Genomic DNA, 18,130 nt, shown 5'->3' on the forward strand with positions numbered 1-18,130 from the left:
TGGTGTGTGTGTTGGATATGTTTATGTATAAATTAGCACATGGTGTGTATTGGTTTTCTTTGCATTTGTGTTTGTTTTCAGTACTATCTGTGCTAAACATAGTCCCGACCTCTGACAAATACTGGCTACAAAATTACTGCTGGCAGGTTGAGGTTTCTGTTGCATAGCACTTTTAAATACAGAGGCCTCGATACACTCGGAATGAGAAATATTATTTTAGAAATTGACTTTGTGGTAAACTTAAAAGCATATTTGTGGAAATGCAAATAATAGCATACCTGTAGCCATACCATAAGGACAGTGTTTGAAGTTGAACAGAATAACTATATCAATATCAATCACTATCCTTCCCTGTTCCAAATCACTCTCCATTACCTTTGCCTTTGTGTCCACAATCCTAGCGCGTTTGCACTTACACAAATTGATTCACAGTTCTCTTTGATGTATATTTAATGAGCTGCAGGACAAATGGTCATTAAGCTAGAACAAGTTCCTGTACTTACACTTGACTAAGCACTTTGGGGCTATTGATGTTGGCAATAACTAAACTGTATTTAAATGTACTTTATATGCTGGTGTGCTTTTCCACTAATGTACAGAGAATACCCATCCAAAACAAATTGAGGTTTTTGCATTAGTATCATTGGCATTTAGCATCATTTTTATTATTATTTTGTATTGTAAGTAGATTGTGATAACCTGACGCGCCAGATGGTTTGTTACATAGAACCATCTGAAAAGCCGTCATTGGAAACTGTTTGGAAAAGGGCATTTAAAAAAAGACTTTGCAGGTGATTGGATGAACCATCTGTCTATCACGGGTTAACTTCAACCGATCAGATCAGCGGATTCATGATCGTTTTTTGCGACCTAACCACACCTGTAGCTCCCAGTAGCTCCTGACAGGATGCTGTTCCATCCTGTTCATCCACTGTGGTTTGGACACAAACAAATTAATGAAATAGCCTCTTGTGTGGATCATTTACAAGGCCACAGTATTACTTTAATAGCTGTCCTTGAGCCCTCTCACAGTACATGCATGCTTTGTTGCCAAATCAATGGTTCAGCCATTAACTTTTACCTAATATGGCACCAGGCTATACTTACATACTGTAAGACTATCATGTACAGCTATTGAAGCTCTTTATTCTCTCGGGCTTCTTACATGTAAATACAGTTAGAGCTTTATTCATGGCTACTAGTGTTTGCCCTGGTTAAGACCTGAGGGGACGTTCTCAAAAAAATCTTGCATTATTACTTTTTACTGTGACACATGGACCCTCAACTGTTTTGGAATGCCGACACATACACACGCACAGAGTAGCATGTGGGGTGTTTGTCCATGTAAGTTAGAGGGGAAACATGCTATTTCCGCTGTAAAGGGGATCTATTGCCACAGGGGTCAGAGGTCAAAGTTTAAAGATCAAGAGATCACACAGTTGCACCATCTGGCCCACAGAACCTCAACATATCTTCCACCTACAACACAGAGTTTAGTTCTGATCTACATTGCTGTGTGTCTGCAATATTTGTTGACCGTCTAGAGACTTATACGTGTGAGAGACCAGAATGCCTCATACTGCATTTTATGATCATGCAGTGCTTGTTTTGTTTGATCTTGCTGTTGCTTTCTAAAGCATTTAGCATTTCCAATGCAGAGGATGTAGCGACGCAACCAATTGGTCATTCCAGAATGGTCAGACATGGTTCAATCTTCCCTGCTGTTGTATAATTAGACAGGGCGATGGGTCGGGATCGCAGACATTCTGTGCGTGGGATCACAGAACAAGTATTGGCCTCCTGGAGAGTATGTATAAACACACCGAGACGTGGACACACACAATGAAAGATATCATGCATACATATGCCCTTTCTTATCACAGGAAGGAACACCGTCAATGGTTATTTGCAGAAGCTTACGTGTGCTCATTTCAAGCAAATGAAAACAGCAGCAGACATAGCACTGCACACAGAAGCAGTCTCAACATAAATAGTCTGCTTGGCGTAAAAAGTGACAGATTATATTCCTGTAGTACAAATGGAGAATCTGTGGATGACTCATCGGTCACGTCGTCTCTAAAGTGAAGACATGACAAGTGAAGGCTAGTTAAAGAGGTACGACTAAATTGGGCTTTCGTTTGATGTGAGAGTGGGACCATAGGACCACAGCTGGCCTCATCGCAACCATTACCATCACCATCATCATCATCATCATCATCGTGAGAGGCCAGGGAAAGGATGTGGGAGTAGAAAAAGAGCTTAAAGAGCTTAAAGAGAGAAAAGAGAGAGTTGGTGTGACAATCTGTGTGTCAAATGAGGGAAAACAGTATCACAGTAATCCACAATCATGTAACTTCCATTGAATCTGCTTAAAATAAGGGTGTAAATAGAAAATAAAGTTTTGTTGAAGTCAAAGTCACATGTTTATTGTTATCAGCTAGATTGAGAAATGTGGAATTGTTCTGGATTGTGGTGTGCAATAGTAAAGTGACTGTATCGCATGCTAATGTGTACAGATGGCTACGTGATAGAACAGAAGACTGAAAAGCTTTCAAACTGAGGGAAAAAGGTTTTGTTTTGTGTGTAAGCGTTTGTATGTTCCATCCAAGCGATCAACTCATGTGAATCATCTACATCTGACTTTATAATTTTTTGTTTTTGCCAGTAAAACAATGAGTCCCTCAGATCAGCAGCTCACTCAGTTATTTTATTTTTTTAATTTTTTACCCACTAGGCTTTTCTGTTTTCTCCATCTGCCTGCAGCAGGGTGGAGTTTTCTTTTTGCTTCCTAGCTCGGAGAGAGCTTGTTAAATGACTGTTGTTGGACCATGTAACTCTTTCCATTACATGAGCATTTTCAACACCAGTGCGCTTAAGGACGGACATCTCTCTGTACGTTTGCATGGAAAAGGCTTATTTTCTCCAAGTCCCGGTGTATACCATATTACGTTTAAACATAAATGTCAGCTATAGCTTAAATAAGACTTAAGTACTGGACTTTTATTTGTGGATTTGTAGACACAATTATTGGAATAAAGTGTAACATACTGTACACCTAAAGGAAGTAGGTATGTGAGAGAGCCTAACCTAAAGAGACTGATGTCATTCTATCAAACTCTAGACTCTGGATTTCAATGGTCGCTTTCCCCCCCACCGCCCACTTACACTGTCAAACAGGCTGTTGTGATAGACCTCCCACATACGCACACACAGCAGGAGCAGACTTTAGACTAGTGCGAGCCACTGAGCCTGCAACAGAAGTAGCTCTCCTGCTCCAGCCACACAGCTATTGAGGAGAGGGAGGAGAAGAAGGAACAGTCGCCAAAACCTCCCTTAGTAATCCCTCATGTCCCACCCCGGGGGCTACTCTGCAGGACTTTTCTCATCGTATGCCGTGTTTCCACTGCATTGTACAACACGGCTCTACTCAACTTAGATTGGGACTGTACCATCATCCACTGCTCACACAGGTAGGGGAACCTACTCCTGTGTTTCTGCTATTTCCTTAGACATGACTTTGACTCACTTAAAAGTGACTTGTTAAAGTGTTCTGATTCAGGATTTAAGGATGTGAAATCAGCTGAGCTGTGTGACTGATGATCATCCTAATTGCAAAACTCACATTTGGCTAGAGTGGCACGTGATTATAAAGGTACTGAAATGGAGAAAGTGATGGGAGCTCTTCTTTCACGACTTATGTCTATGTTTATCTACATGACTGATGCATTAGAAGTGTGTGTGTGTGTGTGTGTGTGTGTGTGTGTGTGTGTGTGTGTGTGTGTGCGCTCATGTGGATGGAAATGCATCTACAGCCCCAAACTTGATACTTGCAGTCGCATGAGCTATATAAATGTGTAATGATGACTTGATTTTGAGCCTCCTGTCTTAGCAGCCCCTTTTCCCAGGGTATAGCATTGACTTTATAGAGAATACACACTATAAGCTACTGAAAGTTTTCATCCTAATTCGTCAATTTTTTGGGCTATGGTCCCTATTGTCTATGGTAATCATGATAACTAATGCTCAGCTGACTAGACCACAGGTACTGAAACTGAAGATAAACTGTTCAAATGGCGAGCAATACTGCAACAGGCCATTATCAGACAAACATAGCCATACCATGTATTTTTTTCTTGCATGTGGTCCACCGATGTACCAATCAAAGTAAACTCACTAACGGATTATTAGAAGAAAAAATACGCTGTGTTTGTCTGTGTCCAAGAGCCACCAGATTTGTTTCCACCAGCAGCCTGACAGTGCGCCATTCCCTTGGCAAGTTGCCCCGGGCCAGCCAAGGAGACCTTGCAGTACCCAGTCTGTGTACGCCCACCAAGCTCTATTACAGAGGCCCGTATTCACTAAAGCTGAGATAGAGATATCTATAAGTTACAGAGACACAGACAGCTTCTTTGTGCAGCTCCTTTCCCAGCTGTAGAATCTGATTTGTTTATCAAGACATGCCTCATCATGAGTTATGACTTTTCTTAGGAACTTTAATGGGCAGTAGAAGAGGAATTATTCGACAAGGTATTGTTTTGTTATTGAATGCGTAACCACATACACTGTAACTAAATGTTGTGGGGGAGTGACATGAGGTAGTTGTGATTCTAAAGACATTTCACATAAATCTGTCTGCATTGATGCACTGTGTTGGCTGTAGGAGAGAATGTGGGAAGAAACAAAAGTACGTGTGTGTGTGTGTGTATGTGTGTGTGTGTGTGTGTGTGTGTGTGTGTGTGTGTGTGTGTGTGTGTGTGTGTGTGTGTGTGTGTGTCTCAACCTTTTCAGAGTGACTCTCAGTATGTTGAGCTGTTGTTTTTCTTTGGGTTTCGGAGGCCAGGAAAAGCCTCCAGGCCACCCTTACTTAGTGAGGCTGATTTTCCAGAGATGACTAAATGCTTCTTACTTCCTCTTCACTGGATTTGGGTGTGACTGTGTGTGAATGTGTATGTGCATGAATGTACAGTATGTGTGCAAGTGCATTTGTGTTCAGTGAACACATTCTACATTACGGCTTTCTTCCAAGCTTATGGACAGTAGTTTAATAGTCTGTGATGTCCTTTTTCAACATCATCTTATCCTGTTCACAGCTGTGGGGATCATGAGCAAATAAAATCAACAACTAATTCATCTTCTATTATGCCGCTATCCCTTCGGTGGCGCAGATTAATCCAATAGGCTTGAGAAGGCAGTGCAAGGCAGGTTCCTGTGATTTCATTGTTTTTTCCACAGTGCATGCCACAGATCCTGCTCACTTCCTGAAGCTGGTAGAATAGGTGGACATGAGCCAGTGTTTAACTTAACTGCAGCGTGTCAATATCTATCAATACCCCTGCTTCCCTCAATGATAGTTTCTGCCTCTTTTCTTCTTAGTGTCTTGATGAATCTTGTGTGCTTTTAGTTAGAGGATTTCCAATTTATTTTTGTAATTGCCCAAGTTCCATGGCTAGGAAAACACTTGAGCGATTGAAAATGAAAGGGTTGTGGAAAGCTGAATGATTGTCGTATTTGGCTTAATCTGATTCTAATGAGTCTCTGTCATCCTTGGTTTTAGAAGTCATCCATACTGAAGGACCCCTGGATGGCAGCCTGTATGCAAAAGTTCGCAAAAAGGAGTCTGTTGAAGGAACAGTCACAGCGAATGGCCTCCCACCCACTGCTGTTGAACATGCCCTGCCCGCAGTTGACCATGCATTGTCAGTGAGCAGCGACTCAGGAAACTCTACTGCCTCCATCAAAACTGACCGAACTGATGAAGCGGCAGCAGCTCCTCAGGCTTCCACTGTGAGCCAGACACATGCTCCTGTAGGTGAGGAGCTACACCACGACTCACCTGCACAACAACCAATCAGTCCCCAGGAGAAACAAGAGCTGGAGCAGCTGCTGAGTGGCTTGGAGGGGCCCATGCATCGACAGGGCTACCTGTCCACCCCTACTTCTGCTGTTGGAGGCATGCTTCACCTGGTGCCTGCCCAGGTCCATGTCAATGGGCACGGTAGCATTGACCGTGAGACGGACATTTTAGATGATGAGATGCCTACTAGTCAAGAGGGCAACAGTGTGGACAGTCTAGGGACATTCTCCTCCACAGATGGTCGGGCTACACCAGCCGATCTCTACTACCAGCCTGAGCCACTTGTCAATGGCCAGACCCATGTGCAGTACCTGGAGCGCAGCGTACCAGAAAAGCCTCTGGAAACCTCTGGCATATCCAGCAAATCTGTCCCTTTGACCCAAAGTGATTCATCCCCATCCTCGGGTTATTACATGGCTAAGCAGAATGGCAATGTGTACCACTCTCAGTCATTTGGTGGAGAGCCAATCTCTATGCCACAAGCTCCCACCCGCACCACCAGTAGTAGGGATGCCGTCCAGCGTGGTCTCAACGTTTGGCAGCAGTTCGGTGTAACAGAGGAGCCAGTAACTGAAGGCCTTACTTTTAGTCCACCTCTTTCTGTAGCAGTGATGCCCACCCACCACAGCCTCCCACAATTCCCTCACCGCCACAGAGCCTCCCAACATGAAATTGATCAATCTATTGAAACACTTAATCTCCTCATGTTGGACCTGCAACCAGGCCGTCCGCTGGTGCCAAAGTCCCAAAGTGCTCCACTGCGGGAAAACTGTGTTGTAGTGACCACCCAGCCGTCCTTCTCCCAGAGCCAGCCCAGGTCCTCCTCCCAGGTTGATGCCATCCATACCCACTTTTCTGGCCCCATGTCCAGCCTGGCCAGCCTGGCCAGCCACTCGTCACCGGGTCAGATGTCCCCTGGGAAGCCTAGTACACCAGAGCCTGCACCTGTCCAGGGATCACTGAGTTACACATCTGAAAGGGCTGGAACGAGTCCTTCTTCACTAGCCTCCCCCACTGTAGCTGGTCACTTCCAGCTCAAGCCCATCAACAGCTACCCACCAAGCACATTGTCCCAGTCTTCAGAGGTTTCTGAATCCCAGAGAAGCCCTAGTGTTGCCTCAGCATTACCGCAGCCTACAGAAAGTGAGCAAGATGAAGTCTTCAACGTTGAAGGTCTGGTGGCCCAAAGAGTGGCTGGTAAGATCCAACATTAAGTTATTTCATCTTGATCAATTCATGACCTCAGCGCCTTTTCCAGCAGCAGGTTGCATCTTCATATGTATTGATGTGAACTCACAGATTCATATAGTCGGCCCGGAATGAAAATAATATTTGCCAGGAGCAAAACCACCCTTAAAATCCAATATTTCCTCAGACATGGCACTGTACACACTTTTAGTTGAGGGCATTGACCTTGACCTACAGTATATCCAACAAAGAAGGAGTGGTACAGTCTGTGGGAATATTGGATTTATTCTTTGGTTTTGGCTTTTGTTTTGACAACCTTTTATTAATACTAGATATGCCCTGCTGTTGGAAAAAGGTTAAAATGTTTTTATCTAATTTCATAAGGTTTGCATTAGGAACACTATGTGACAGACTGCTGAGGTCAAAGATGTGACTACCTGTGACTTTACCTTTACCAGCTTATGTCATAGTTAGGTCATGAAGCTGTTTAATTCTCATTTTACATACAAATCATGCAATCTCTTTCTAGGGCCTGTAAAGAGTCTGGCTGACCTTTTCATTTTACAGCCCACTTGTTGTCTATAGGGCTCACACTACAAAATTCTCCCATAAGGCTTTGCACAAAGCTGAATCTTGGGTGTAGCCTTCCACTATACCTTCTCCCAGGAAGCACCTAAACACTGCATTTGGTACATTATTTTATTATCCAATAATGTTAAGCTATTCAATGGTCATTGCTGAATTCTAAATAACAAATTGTTATTTTTTACTAAGTATTATTCATTCTGCCAGTAGTGTTTAATCATTGCTTTTGTGACAGCAAATGCAGGACTGAACATGTAGTTATTACAGGGTAATGTACTCACTGTACACTCGTCATTCGGAAAACACTACTCTGTCCTTATCTCATTTCCTCAATGTCACCGCATCAGTCCCCATTCCTCAGGCTCAAACAGGAAGGGTTCTCTCCAGTCCAGCAGGTTGACTGTCCCTAGATAAGCACATCAGACATCCTGCAGAGCAGCAAGAAAGTCAACAAAAAGCAGTGTGATAGCCCAGCCCTCAGATAACAAACGCCAGAAAGAGGATTTCTAGAATCAACAATATGGCTCTCTTCACTTTACTGCCTATTAAATGTAGGTCAATTGTTCACATTATACAATGCTAAATGCTAGTTTAACACCATTATAAGTTAGAAATGTAGTGTATTGTTTGTGTGAGGTAAATCAGACACACGTCGGATTGATTTCTATTTCCTGTATCGTAGAAATCCTCATTTTTTCATAACCTAAAACTGTTTCACTTATGATTTTTAATGTGAGTCATAAATTAGCATTCTCATCAATACTCATCGGTTGAAACTTTGGTAACAGGAATGAGCATTTTTTTATAATTATGGTAAACCTCCGTCAGTTACCTCCTTGTTCTTTTCATAGGCGGGACCTCGTCTTGCTTGTTTTCCATTTCCTTTTTAGTTTTTTCATCATCATTCTTCTTTCTCTCATCATCCATCTGTTTACCCAGAATACTCGGCTCGTGTCCAAAGTGTCATCCCCAGCATGACCTCTTCTCAGTCTGAGCACCGCCGTTCTCACTCCTTCTCGGGTTGGTTTCTCCCATCCTGTCTGAAGGAACACTTAAAAACAAAAACAAAAAGGAGGGGTCCTTTTTTCAAGTGTTCCTTCAAGTAGCCCAAGTTTAAGTCTGTATCTGTTTTGCCTTGGAGTGCGGTGTGGGCTTTGGTTTGCATTTAATCCTTTCTCATTTCCTGTTTAACAATTGAATGCCCCTGAATCTGTAGCTACACATTTGGTTTTTGTTTCACTTCCTCTTTCTCCCTTTAACACATTTTTCTCTGTCATCATCGTGTTTGCAGAGCAGCATCATTATCATTATCTCACTAACCAATGATTTCTCTCTGCATACATACTCACCCTTCAATCTTATTTGTTCTGAGTAGCAGTTTTCTACCTCAAGGTTAGGGAAAAATCCCCAATTGGATAATGTTAAAGTTTCACAAGTACGAGACAAGGGAGGCACAAAGGAAGCTCTGTCCCTTGCCAGGAGACTGCATGACACAAGATCTATTTAGCCAAACTCAGGGAACAATACGGAGGCCAGGATACACTGGTTTCATTCAAGGCTACTTTTTTCACTTGCACTGTTTTGAAGATTTACAAAGCCAGACAAAGGACACCAAATCCAGGAGAGAGACCACAGTCCTAGTTGGAAACATTGCTAAAGCTTTATGTGCCCATTGGGAGATGGCGACCACAATGCAGACAGGGTTGTTCTGTTTAGGGCCCTCGGGTGTCAGGGGCCAGTCTGGCCTCTTTACCACAGACGGCAACATCCTTTTTAGTGATGCAACACAACATCAAAGTTAAATGTAAAACAGAGTAGATTGTAGAGTGGGAATGAAGGTGCAGTCATCATGAAGTGTCTATTCTACAAGTAATATTCACACAAATGTCATAGTTAGTTTTTAAAAGCACCACATTATAAATAATATTAAATACAATTATATTATTGATCTTAACTGACCTTACCAAGAATCCAACTCCGCCACTCTTACCTTACATGACCTCTCTCAGTTCCGGGTGTGCACATATGGAGACTGTGGTTTCAAAAAAGGATCACCTATCAAGTTTGTGTTTGGAATCAACCCCATGGTTATCCTCATGATGACTGGATTTTAAATAGCTGAGAAATGTCAGCCCTCGAGAATCTCCAGCCATCCCAGCTGGAAAGCATTACCCGTCGCTAGGGCAACAGCGCAGTGTTTGACAGCACTCTGTTGCTGAGCAGTGCATCGTGGGTACATCTGGTTCTCAGTTTCTAGGATCGGCACATTGGGAGGGTGTGTTTCTGTTTGGGGGTGTTGACTACATGCTTCTCAAACCTGTCAGTTCCAAAGAAATTTAACCAAGTAGCTACCAAGCTATTTGAAGCTGAAAATAAATCAAGCATCCTAACAGGTGGCATGATCATCACTTATTTATCATTGACTTCTTTCAATTATGTATAAAAAACACATATAGATATATATAAGACGTACATTGATTCAATAACCATAACCTAATAATGGTAATACACAACACATAGATTTTTTGAGGGAAGGAAAGTTAGAGAAAATCATTTTAAACACCTCAGATGTTATACTTAGGGAGCAATGGCAGCTAACTTCAGTCCTAACTATTCAACTGTTCAAATTTTCACAGCTGCTATCACTAAATTTCCCCTGCAGATACGGTATTTGACCTGGTTTGCTCACCCTCACTTCAAAGTAAGGCTGAGTGAAGGGCATATAAATATTTTCACATTTCCCTAATGGTCAGGCTCGTAGGGTTTGAATTCTCTTCCCTATGTATGGAAAATACTGTCAGCATCAAACTTACATAAGCCTTCAGTCATATTTTTAAGGTCACTATCAGCTTGTGTTTGTTCTCAGTTTATGCATGAGTTCATTCCACCATGATATTTTCTGGTTGAAGAGGAGCTCTAAAAATAAAACAAGTTCACTCGAGGTCCATCAAACATATTATTCATCCAACTGTTCCAGAGAAACACCAAGAAAGTAAGACCACAGGGTAATCTGCCTCAGCACAAACAACACAACAGAATGTATTTACCCAATTTCCCACTTGTTTCTTAAACCAGTTGAACTTCTTTTTCTTAACCAATAACCTTCATCTTGTTCCAAAGTGCAGAGCAGCCGGTGATTTTCACGCTTTGCTACCGCCACCCACCAGTCAATGGCATCGCATATTTGCATAAAGCTCTTAACTCAAATCCTGTTTGTTTTATGCTTGTAGCTTTCTCTCTCTCTGTCTTTCTCATTTCAAACCAGATTAACTGAAATGAGCTTACTGGTTGCTTTGAGGTTCAGCCAGATCTGGCCACAGCGACGCATTAGATAAGGAACATACAGCTTGCACCAGTGTATCAGAAAGTCTCAGTGTGAGAGAATTTCTCCCCTGGCATTCCAAAGAATAGTTTCTTAGTTTCCGCTGATGCTCAAAAGTGTCACTTTATGAAACATGTTTCCAAGGTCAAGGTTACTTTGAAACACTTACAATAGTGTGTGTGTTTTGTGGGGATATCATGGAGTGTGTTTATTAATGAATTAAATACATTCTTTATTTAACTTTTGCGACTTAATGGGCTTCAGTTTTATCAGCAGCTAACCTTTCATTAACCTTGTGTGTGCATGTTAATTAGAAAAGTTTAAAAAACCACAGCCGTCTGCAAAGTGCACACAATGGCCTGTGCAGTGAGCATTCACAATGGCTGAGATCGATTAACCGGTGATGACAGTGATGGCAGTGCTGGAGGAAAGCAGTATAATGAAGCAGGGGTGACCAGCCCTTGCTGAATTCTAACACTAAATTGCGTGTCATCCCAGGTGTCCAGGCCCGCACAGTGTCCTTGGACGAGCCTGCAACTCTTCCCCGCCATCGCATCACCAGCGACGGCCAGTACCAGAACGGTCCTGACGACGATCCCTCTCCCGATGTCCCACTTCGCTCCCCCGTCCGCTGTGTTTCTCCAGAGTTCGTCAACGCCTTAGCGATGAACCCCGGAGGACGACCTAAGGAGGTAGAGACCGCACATTTTCTAACATGTTTTCCCTACTTTTTTCTTTGTATGTTGACATGTGTTTTTGTTCCGCTCCTCAGAGACACATGCACAGCTACCGTGAGGCCTTTGAGGAGATGGAGGGTGGCCCCATCAGTCCTACACCCATAGTTGGTGGTGAGGTGTTTCCCCAAACCCCTGCCTTCCCCATCTCGCCGCAAACCCCTTACTTCAACCTGTGTAAGTCTCCCTCTGGCTGACAGACGGCACTGTGGATCTCAGGCGAAGTTACTTCAGGTTATAAGTTATTGTACCTACATTTACTCTTCAAAGGCTTATTTTAGTATTAAGGTTATTTATCATTCATCAACTTATGAATGTCTATCTTTTTAAAGTGGAACAACATAATTGTAGATTAACTTGTGATACTTTAATGTAGAACATTATTGAGGTGTAAAAGGTTCCATCAGGTTTTGCCTTACAATCATTTATTTTTATGTACTTCATTTTGGTACCACATATTCTATATAACAGTAAATAAGTACCCACACAATAACCTCATCTTATTTTCATTCAGATTTCAAATGGGTTTTATCACCAAAGTCCGAGTAGCGTTCTGGCCTTTTTTTGGCTCATCAAAATGCGTGAGTGGCCACATCTAGAGAAGAGTGGATCACTCTTTTCTCACAAGAATGTCTGCGGACATCATTCTGTAGATGCAGATTTAGACAATAAGGGAAAGAGACAGAAAATGTCAAGTCAGTTCGGTGTAACTGCAACTTGATCCTGTTTAATCTTTATCCCTCTTTTTTAACCAACCTTCCTTTTTTAGTATAACTGTTTCACAAATAATAAATAAGTTGATCTTTACCAGAAAAACATGTCTACGCTATTCCAGTCTAGAAAATAGAGCAGATATAGATAGACAAACCAAAAGACATGCAGAACTCCATCTTCCAATCCTGGCCATTCCCAACCCCCAATCCCCCGCGCCATTACACAAGAGTCATGTATTAGGTAACGCGTCGTTTGCCAAGTCTACCAGTGACCTCATCCAGTCCTCTTGCCTATCTCCCCCAGGGCACACCCATAAAAGTTAGTCATAAAAACTCATACCATATTTTTAACACCCGCTCTGTGGCGTAACAGCCCTCCATTGCTTAGGCAGTGATGCTAAGCACTGTGATGAAGAAAGAATCTTGAAGGAATTACCTTGTACAAATTAACATCAAATTGTTGCATTCAATATGCATTTTTGAGAGAAAACATGTGAGGTCTTTGTTGTTTGTTTTTCCTGGACCTCAAAACTAAGATCTTTTTCTCAGCTGAGCACAAACTGTTAACTGAGATTAGTTTTGCAGTTTTTTGCAAAACTTGTTAAAAGTGCATGGTTAGCTAATTGATTAGTGCACGCAACACCAGATTTACTTCCCATTACACTGTCATCTTGAGTAGTTTGTCCTCGAAACACATTCCCAAGTGTTCACTTAGCCTTTCCCACACACCACCCACAATTTAATGTGAAGCATCTAGGTTGCAAGTACAAAGAATTGATTTGGATTCTTTGGTAAGTGGAGGATGCACTTCTTTCTACCAGAGTTCCACTGTCCCACAACGTCAGCCAAATGGATCCCAATCCCTACCCCCGCCCGAGTGAGCTTTACCCATCACTTATCACAGCTCTGCACCGCTTTGGCATGGGAGCCCCACGAGAGCAGCACCGGCAATACAACTGGACACAATGTAGGACACACACCAGACATATTCAGCAGTAAACAACCTGCAAGTTGCTGATAAAAAAGAAACATGTGGTGCAAAAAACAGAATAACCTGCACTTCATGAATTAACATAGTAGTAAATTAGCCTTAGTATCAACACACACAGACACAAACACTCATCTATAGAGCCGTAAAGCACAAATACATGCTTCCACTGTCTCAGCAGCTGCTGCTCTCTGTGTTGCTGTTGTTATCTGTGTTTGGGTTCCTGTTGCCGCCTTGTTTCACCACAACCAGCACCCTGCCTGCCCTCCCCTAAGTCGTAATTACCCAGCCATTTATGCCTTGTCCTTTGGTTATCGTGCTAGCAATATGTGTTTGTTATCACAATTATTAGTTTTTACGCTGGAGGGGAATAAAGGAGTAGTTGGCACTTTTAAAGGAAGACAAGAGGTGCAAGACAGATTCATGAAGTGGAAAGAGTCACCTTGAATAAACCACATTCACAGTTAGGATGATTCTATTAGTAATGTAGATTTAAATATGACTAAGGTTCTTGTGGTGACAAACTCTACTCCTCATCTTTCCCTCCGGTGTTAATGTAGCAGAGACTGTGTCAAAGTGCCTGTTCTTTAATCAACAGTAATAACTATGTGGCAACATTTGATTTTTATGGAAGCCCTGAGAGACTAATTCTAGTGAGCCATTTTTTAAGTCTGATCTCACTTGTTTGTTTGTTCTCTCCTCTGTTTATAGAATAAGAACAGGTGAAAAAAAAAGTTTGGTCAGGATAACTTGCTCCATGCACTCTAAACACAGTAGAGAAAACAAGTTAGATCAGGCTTAGAAAATGGATCACCAGAAATCATTTTGTATCACTTTCCTCTCAGGGGTCCGTAGGTATTAGCATTGCTAATGTAAAACCTAAACAAGACAGAGTCTATAAAACATTATGTGCATATTTAAAAGATTAAAAACTACAAATGCAAAAGAAAATATCCTGTAACATGTCAGGTTCCTTCAGTTTTTTCAGTTTGACCCATCTCTGCTTTGATGTCAACTTGTGTTTGACACACACCTTACTCTGCCCTTGGTAGAGTGAAGTGGTGTCAGTGCCAGTTTGTCACATTGTAATAAGTCACATGCATGTTTTGCCCCTCCATCAGAGCATGAGTGCACCCCTCTGAACATGTTGCTCCTGTGTGTTAAGCTGTATTGATGCGGTATTGTTTTGACAGCTGTTTACCTGTGTACCAGCAGGCCGTATGGAAATAATGATGATTTAAAAGATGAGATAGTTTTCTTTTGCTGTTTTCTTTCATACATCTGGCATAATTTTCTAATTCAGTATTTTTCAGTAATAATTGTTAGACTGTGTCACAAGGTAGCAGCTGTCAAGGTGTCAGTGATGCCTGATGCTGTTTGGTGATAAGTGTCCCCTTCCCTTCAGGTCGCTCCCCCCCTGGTCTTGCCAGGACTCCACTGTCAGCCCTGGGTTTGAAGCCCCACAACCCTGCAGAAATCCTCCTCAATCAAACAGGCTCAGGTTGGTTGTAACACTAACTTGGTGAATTAACAAGAAAAACCTCAAAAGTTTACGAGACATTATAAAATCAAGAGATTAAACACAGGAAATCTTGGAGATTGAGGTCACAAACTTACGAGAATAAGAAATAAAAAAATGGTGTATATTTGTCAAGGAACCACATCGCTTCATTTTAAATTTAAACTTAACCATCGTATGTTTACATCAGTTATTTTTGTAAAACTTTTATTAATTTAAGTATTTTTATAATTATGATAGGCTGACAAACACTAAAATGCAATATAGTTATTTTAGTTTGATTCATTCATCCTTACACCAAGCAGCTAATGTACCTACACAACAAGCTTTTCAACCTTTCTTAAAATACATACTCTTTATGTGTGCAACTGAAGGCTAAAATGGGAGAATTTAACCCGCTAGTACCATTCATCATAAATTGAGTTCCTTTGACATACCCTTTCATACACACACACACACACACACACACACACACACACACACACACACACACACACACACACACACACACACACACACGCCAAATCAATAAGAAAACATTTATTATTTTTCGACTCCCTTGCTGTACCTGTTCCTTTACATTATTCTGTTTGTCTGGATTATCTCCAACGATGCTCCACAGATGATGAGAGCAGTGAGGGTGAGGAAGGTAAGAGTGCTGATATAGTGCCACAAATCATCATCGCATTCAAAGTTTTTATCTTCCCCACCCCATTTCTCTCCACCTATAGCTCAGTAGTAGTCCACCTACACTACATATCATGTGTGGCAAAACCATTTCCGTCTTCATTTCTTTTCTGGAAAAGTCACTCTCACTGCAGCATACACTATTACATCATATTATTTCCATCTTGTGCCACTTTTTTTGGCATAATATCGCCGTCACCCAACTACTAGCTACAAAGCTATAGAGAATAACAAGTATCTACAGAGAATTAGAAGTGAAGTAAATGTGTGGCTCACAATGAAACTTTTTTCTCTCTCATGCAGCACCCAGAAGCTATGTAGAGTCTGTGGCGAGGTCAGCAACAGCAGGGGGAGAGCAGCCCACATCACATCGGAGCCTTAGCCCACCGGGAGAGACTACAGGCCAGCAGAGAATTCCAAGTCCCTCCTCCCACACCCTGAACCCACCTTTGTCCAGCAGCAGCCCCATCCAGAGCTCACAGGGGTGAGTCGAATACATATTGCTTGCTTCGTTTTTGGTCTAAGGCCAGGTCCAGGTTATATTGTTTTCTACTTAGATAGATATGAATAAACTAAGGTAACGAACACTTCACCCCCAAAATTATCATTTGTCTATTAATGACTCACCGTGTTACCTTCAAATCTTTAAGAAAACTTTGTTCCCGCATTCCTCCATGGTTAACAAATAACCAAAAATGGAGAAAATCCTTGATGAATTGAAGTAAATGGGGGCCGCGTTTAAGAAGTAGTGAGCACATAACTGGCTAAATGACACTTGGATTATACTGCCCAAGTTGTGAGAGTTTGTTAACGGATGGTGTGATATAGTTTTGCTGTTAAAGAAGTTTTCTTTAAGAATTCAAGGTAACACGGGGTGAGGAGTTGATACACAAATGGTCATTTTGTGGGGGAAGTACTCCTTTAAAGCTTTTAAAGTCATGAGTCCAAATAGACACTAAAAACTTCAGCGGAATTAATAAACGTTTCCAATTTTCTTCCAGTGATCACCCCTTAACAGAGAGCAGTGTCAGCACTCCGTCACAACCCACTACTGATTCGGGCTTCCGCTCCCAGACTACAGAGAGTGCCTACCCCACTCCTACCCCCTCATATCAAGCCCTAAATACTCCCACTTCATCCTACCTAAATTCCAACTCTCCGACCTCTTCCTACCTTGGCACTACAACCCCTACACTATCCTACCTTGGCCCAAACGCCCTGCTGGCTAGTTATGTGTCCTCAGATCCCAGCCCGCCTGCCTCAGAACCCTCCCAGACATCACTCAGCCACGGAAGTCCCCATGCACAGCACCGGACCAACATCCTTGGCTCCACCTACAACCCCCTCCTCCAGCAGCGCTCATATCCTTATCAGGATGCTTCAATCATGGGCCAGCAAACATCCCCAGCTAATGGCTTTGATGTGGGTATGGTAGGCCTCAGTGGTAGTCCGATCCTTGGTCGTCGTCTGTCTCAGGGAGCTCAGAGGAGCCCGGTCCTCAGCAGACAGCCGTCCCTGGGCCAGCCTATGCAGAGCAGCCCCGTGCTCAGCCGGCAGCCATCTATCACCCAAGGAAGTCCAGTTTTGGGCCGTCACCCATCCGTGTCGCAAGTATCCCAGAGAAGCCCCAGTCTGGACCGTCACCCCATGCACAGTGGTTACACCACCCCAGATGAGAGGCATGGGAACCTGTCCCGACAGAGCAGCTCCTCAGGCTACCAGGGACCGCCAACTCCCTCCTTCCCAATCTCGCCTGCAGGCTACCAAGATGGGGGGATGATGGGGATGGGGATGGGTGTAGGGTTCCGGCAGGGCAGCCCAGCCCCTGGTTTCCAGCCCCAGCTTCCAGAGAAGAGGCGCATGTCGAGCGGTGATAGACCAAATGGTGCACAGTCCTATGGCACGCTGAACGGGAAGATAATGTCCCCAATGAGCGGAGGAAGCAATCCCAGCTACTTCCACACCCTCTCTGACTTCTCAAGGTTCAATATGCCTGGTAAGGGACATACATTATCTGGAGTCACATTTTGGAGTTCTTCTCCCTTTCTGTGACATTATTTTGGTTTCTGTTGCAGATGGAAGTCCTGAGAGCAGACTGAATGTCAAGTTTGTCCAAGACACGTCCAAGTTCTGGTACAAGCCAGACATTTCCAGGGAGCAAGGTAAGCTGCTGAAAGACTTTTTTGTTTCTTTAGACATTTATTGTAACATTTCTTGGCCTTTAATTTGTACTGTCAGTTGTTAATTTGTTGTACACGGTTCAGTGTGTGCCAGTGTGGCAAAAATGTTTAGACGATTATATTAACAAATACTCCACCTGAAACTTTAATTTGGATTATAAAAGACTCACCCACTATACCTTTATGGTGGAACATGCATCTGTTTTTTTTTAGTAACAGCTAACCTTGCTTAGCTTGTATTTTGTACATTTTGCTTGTACAAAGTATAGTTGAAGCATAATTTGAAGTCATGGCGTTAGATTTTCCTCAAACAAGCTCTGACATAGTCACTTTTCATAAATGAATGTACATACAGACACA

The 18,130-nt window shown here is 42.6% G+C and overlaps 1 protein-coding gene across 10 annotated transcripts in view; it reads left to right on the forward strand.

Moving 5' to 3' along the window:
- tns1b (tensin 1b) overlaps positions 1–18,130 on the forward strand; it is a 179,157-nt gene that overhangs the window by 151,681 nt on the left and 9,346 nt on the right. For 5 of the 10 annotated variants that reach the window (XM_029459539.1, XM_029459537.1, XM_029459540.1 and 2 more), the window contains 9 exons: positions 5,555–7,051; positions 8,567–8,647; positions 11,448–11,641; positions 11,722–11,860; positions 14,790–14,885; positions 15,526–15,552; positions 15,894–16,074; positions 16,592–17,586; positions 17,666–17,752. In XM_029459539.1, coding sequence (XP_029315399.1) covers positions 5,555–7,051; positions 8,567–8,647; positions 11,448–11,641; positions 11,722–11,860; positions 14,790–14,885; positions 15,526–15,552; positions 15,894–16,074; positions 16,592–17,586; positions 17,666–17,752 — 3,297 coding nt within the window. The remainder of the gene's footprint in view (positions 1–5,554; positions 7,052–8,566; positions 8,648–11,447; positions 11,642–11,721; positions 11,861–14,789; positions 14,886–15,525; positions 15,553–15,893; positions 16,075–16,591; positions 17,587–17,665; positions 17,753–18,130) is intronic. The other 5 variants (XM_029459545.1, XM_029459547.1, XM_029459542.1 and 2 more) reach the window with 4 other exon arrangements.

This window comes from Cottoperca gobio, chromosome 21, assembly GCF_900634415.1.
Source record: "Cottoperca gobio chromosome 21, fCotGob3.1, whole genome shotgun sequence".
NCBI classification, from domain to species: domain Eukaryota; kingdom Metazoa; phylum Chordata; class Actinopteri; order Perciformes; family Bovichtidae; genus Cottoperca; species Cottoperca gobio.